The sequence below is a fragment of the Acinonyx jubatus genome, chromosome E3 (genome assembly GCF_027475565.1).
Source record: "Acinonyx jubatus isolate Ajub_Pintada_27869175 chromosome E3, VMU_Ajub_asm_v1.0, whole genome shotgun sequence".
Lineage (NCBI taxonomy): Eukaryota > Metazoa > Chordata > Mammalia > Carnivora > Felidae > Acinonyx > Acinonyx jubatus.
Window position 1 is genome coordinate 37046665 of NC_069398.1, and position 3638 is coordinate 37050302.

The 3638-nt window shown below is 66.9% G+C and overlaps 1 protein-coding gene across 2 annotated transcripts; it reads right to left on the reverse strand.

Annotated features, from left to right (window-relative positions):
• Positions 1-243: 243 nt before the first annotated feature.
• Positions 244-3415, reverse strand: RPUSD1 (RNA pseudouridine synthase domain containing 1). 2 transcript variants are annotated; one of them, XM_027043687.2, is made up of 6 exons: positions 3215-3415; positions 2535-2724; positions 2313-2436; positions 2124-2226; positions 1840-1941; positions 244-1358 (listed from the first exon to the last, which is right to left on the reverse strand). In XM_027043687.2, the coding sequence occupies exons 2-6, from the start codon at positions 2714-2716 to the stop codon at positions 961-963; spliced, it is 909 nt and encodes a 302-aa protein (XP_026899488.1). In that variant the 5' UTR covers positions 2717-2724; positions 3215-3415; the 3' UTR covers positions 244-960. The 2 variants fall into 2 exon arrangements, with proteins under 2 accessions (XP_026899488.1, XP_026899489.1); XM_027043688.2 differs by lacking the exon at positions 2535-2724.
• Positions 3416-3638: the final 223 nt, after the last annotated feature.

Here is a 3638-nt window from a genome sequence, read left to right on the forward strand (position 1 = left end):
TAGGGATCTCCAGGAACAGGACTGACCCAGTTTCGGTCCTCTACCCAGAGCCCGGCCCTCACACTAGGGCTGTGGGGTGCTCACTGCACGGTGGGGGAGGACAGGTCAGCAGCCGGGACCATGAGGTCCATCCTGGGTCCTGCTGGGGGGCCTAGGGCAGAGGTATGCCCCATGCAGGGAAGAGGGCAGGGATCCGGGACCCCCAAGTCCCCCACGTCGGACAGATTCACGATTGCTCACGGGGTCAGTCACTGAGTATTTATTGAGTCCCTGATGCTCAGCTGCAAGTAGGCTGATGGGGCTGTGTTACCGGGGATGGGGGCTGGTCGTCCTCACTCCCAAGCCCAAATCCGGGACTGCTGGCTGCCTAGGCATTGTGAGAGGGTCGAGAGGCGTGGCTCAGACCCTCCCCACAAGCCATCTGGGTAGGAGGGGGCCGACGGGCAGAGTCTGGTAGAAGCAAAGGCACAAGGCAGTATCACGGGCAGGATGGGTCAGGGTCTGCAAGAGGGGAGGCCCAGCCCCGCTAGGCTGACCAACACAGGACCTCTGAGAACGGTGAGGACCAGGTGCTCTGAGGCCCGGGCTGGGGGCCCCGGAGGGATCCAACCTGAGGCTGGCTCAGCTCTTGCCTCTGCCTCTTGCAGGGAGACCTTGGGCAAATTTACAAAAACAAGCCACGAGGGATGAAGCTTTGGAGCCGGGAAGGCAGGCCTTGGTTTCCCCTGGGGGAGAGGGGGCTTGGAGGAAGGCCTCATCCTCCAGAATCGTGGCGGCCTGGCTCCCCCTGCTGGCCTTGCGGCCCCTCTCCAGGTCTAGCTGCCACAGCCAGGGGATTCCGTCCCTGTCCGCAGGGGCGCGGCACAAAGGGACACCCCCGACTTGGGACGGGCCTAGGGTTCCCCCCTGAAGCCCCACCCCTAGTGGTCCCAGCTGGCGCTCCCACCCACCGTGGTGCCCTTAGTTGTCAGGCTCCAGTGTCCACTCTGACAGCCACTGCAGGCACGACGCCCGCTGTGCCTCTGTCTCGGGGGGCCTGGTGGAGGGTGTGGGAGTGCTGCAAGGCCCGGGGCTCCCTTCCGCAGGCTCAGGGTCGGGAGCAGCCCTCAGGACCTGGACGAGCTGGTCCAGTGACCGCACCAGGGTGTGGGGGCTCCAGCAGGCATCGAGCGTGGGCACGAAGGGATCTGGCGTGCAGGCCTCCACACACTCGGTGTGGGTGGGGATGCGCAGGTAAAACGCGTGCAGCATCATGCGGAAGGGCTGGTCTTCCCGGCCCGACGCCTGCCCGTAGGTCAGGTCCCCCACAACGGGGTGACTGAGGGCACTGCAGTGCACGCGCAGTTGGTGCGTCCGGCCTGTGGGGGTGCCGAGGGAACACGTAGGGTGGGGAGGGCATCCCGTGCCCCTCCCCTCCCCCCACATCGCCCCAGCCCTGTCCTGTCGCTGTCTGGAAGCCCCACGAAACCCTTGAAAATGGCAGACCTCTCTGTTTCCTGGTACAAACGAGAACATCGGGATTTAGAGAAGCGGTCGACTCCAAGAGTCGCTGCCAGGAGGGTCAGGGCCAGGCACGCTGGAGAACTCCTGCCGGCCTTCCAGAGGCCCTCACGTCCAGGAGCAAGTCCCCGTGTGGGGCTGAGATAGTGGAACGGCCCCAGGCAGGCCACTCTGCCCCTGTGCCACCGTTTCATCTCACACGTAACAGAAGGGACACCGCAGCACCTTGTGTGAAGAGACGTGGGTGCCAGACATTGACCGCGCCAGGGGTGCGAGGGACATCGTTAACAGACAGCAAAGGGGCCTGGACGGCTTCCTGGTCCCCGCCCCCAGACGTACCCGTGAGGGGCTGCAACAGCACTTTGGAGACGGGGTCGCCCGCGTACAGCCCATGTTCCAAGACCACCAACTCGGTGACACTTGGCTTTGGGTTCTCACAGCCTGTGAGGAAGAGGACAGGGCGTGAAGGTTGGCTGGACCAGCCTAGGGCCCAATCCACTCCAGCCCAGCTCACCTGTCTCCACGGGCCCTGCCCGCTCAGGCTCCTCACTGGATGACCCTCCCCCTCCCACTGGTCCCCAGGGATGTCCCCCTGACAGACCCCACTCCCCTGGCCTGCGTACCCTGTGTACCCTCGATGCACATGGTGTGAGCCCGACCCTCTGTGCTGTTCCTGCCGATGGCATAGTTGATGGTCATCCGGCTCTCCTGGACGTGTCCCCGTACCTGCCAGGCAGAGGGTCAGTAGCTGCTCTCGGGGCCACCCACCACTTCTGGGGAACCCCCTGCTTCGGAGACTGGTCAGACCTTACCAGAGCCAAGTAAGCCTTGGTGACACGGCGCTCCTTGAAGCACTTGTAAGCGCTGCCCGCTGCAGCCTTGTTCAAGGCCACACAGAGGGCCCCGCTGGTGGAGAAGTCCAACTGGTGGCAGAACCTGGCATGGGGCAGCGGATCAGGGGTGGCTAGACTGGGGGTGGCCACTTCCCTCCCGCAGAGGCCGCTGGGGGCCACCAGTGCCTGGCCTCTGCACACCTGAACCCATAGTAGGTGTCAGGGTCCGCTAACTCGGGGAAGCGGAGGCGCAGCTGCTTCTGGAGGGTGGGGGTCTCACGCCACATCCTACTGTCGATGCGCAGGTCCCAGTGCTTGTTCACCACCAGGAAATCCTGGCTCTGGTACACCACCGACAGGCTCTCTACTGGGCCTGCTTCCATGCTGGCGCCTGCAACGCACGGGGGTCCACGGGAAGTACAGCGCACGTCAGCGTCCTGCGCAATTCGCGTGTACATCCCTGTTCTCTAGGGTCCCCGGCGTGAAGCTACTGACGCGGCGTCCGCACGCACTAGATCCCTTTTCTACTCTCACTTCTCAGCTCTGACTGTGGGGTTGTCCGACCCAAACGCAGAGCCCGGAAGAAGCAGCCTCGCGCCTCAGCCCACCCCCGCGGACCCCTCCGGGGCAGTCCTCCAACGCGCGACAGGAGCCGCTTGCCGAGAGGGAAGGGGCCAAGAGAGGAGCTGCCGGCCACCCCCCACCCCCCCGGCGGCCGTGGCGCCCAGCGAGGGCGGCCATCTCCGCCCTCGCCCCCCGCCCCCGCCCCGAAGCAGATACAATCCTCCCCGGCAGCCCCCGACCCCCGCGTCTGATGAGCACCGGCCTACGGGTTCTGGGAGCCCTTCCCGCAGCCTGCCCCGCCCCTACTTCGGACCGACCTGCAGCTTAGCCGCGTCGCCCCGGCCCGCGAGGCAGCTGCCGGGCGCCGGCTCCAGCACTACGTCCCCGCACCTGGCGGCCCAGCGACCCCGCAGCCGCGCCTCACGGGACCTACCGGAGCGCGCAGCCCTGCCCACGCCTCGCGCACGCCCCGGACGGGCGGCCGTGCGGGCCAATGGTGAGCGCCCGAGACCTCCGCTTCGCCTCCTGCACGTCTGCTCAGCCCGGCTCTCTCCCCGCCCTCGTCGCAGACAGGCGGGCGTGCCGGCCAATGGTGAGCGCCCGAGGCCACGGCGCTGGCTCGGCCCCGCCCGGCCTGCGCGCGCAGCCCCGCCTCCGCCCCGCTCCTCCCGGTGGCCAATGGCGAGAGCCGCCGGGCACGCCGGCCATTGATTGGCGGCGCCGGGACGCGAGGGGCGGGAA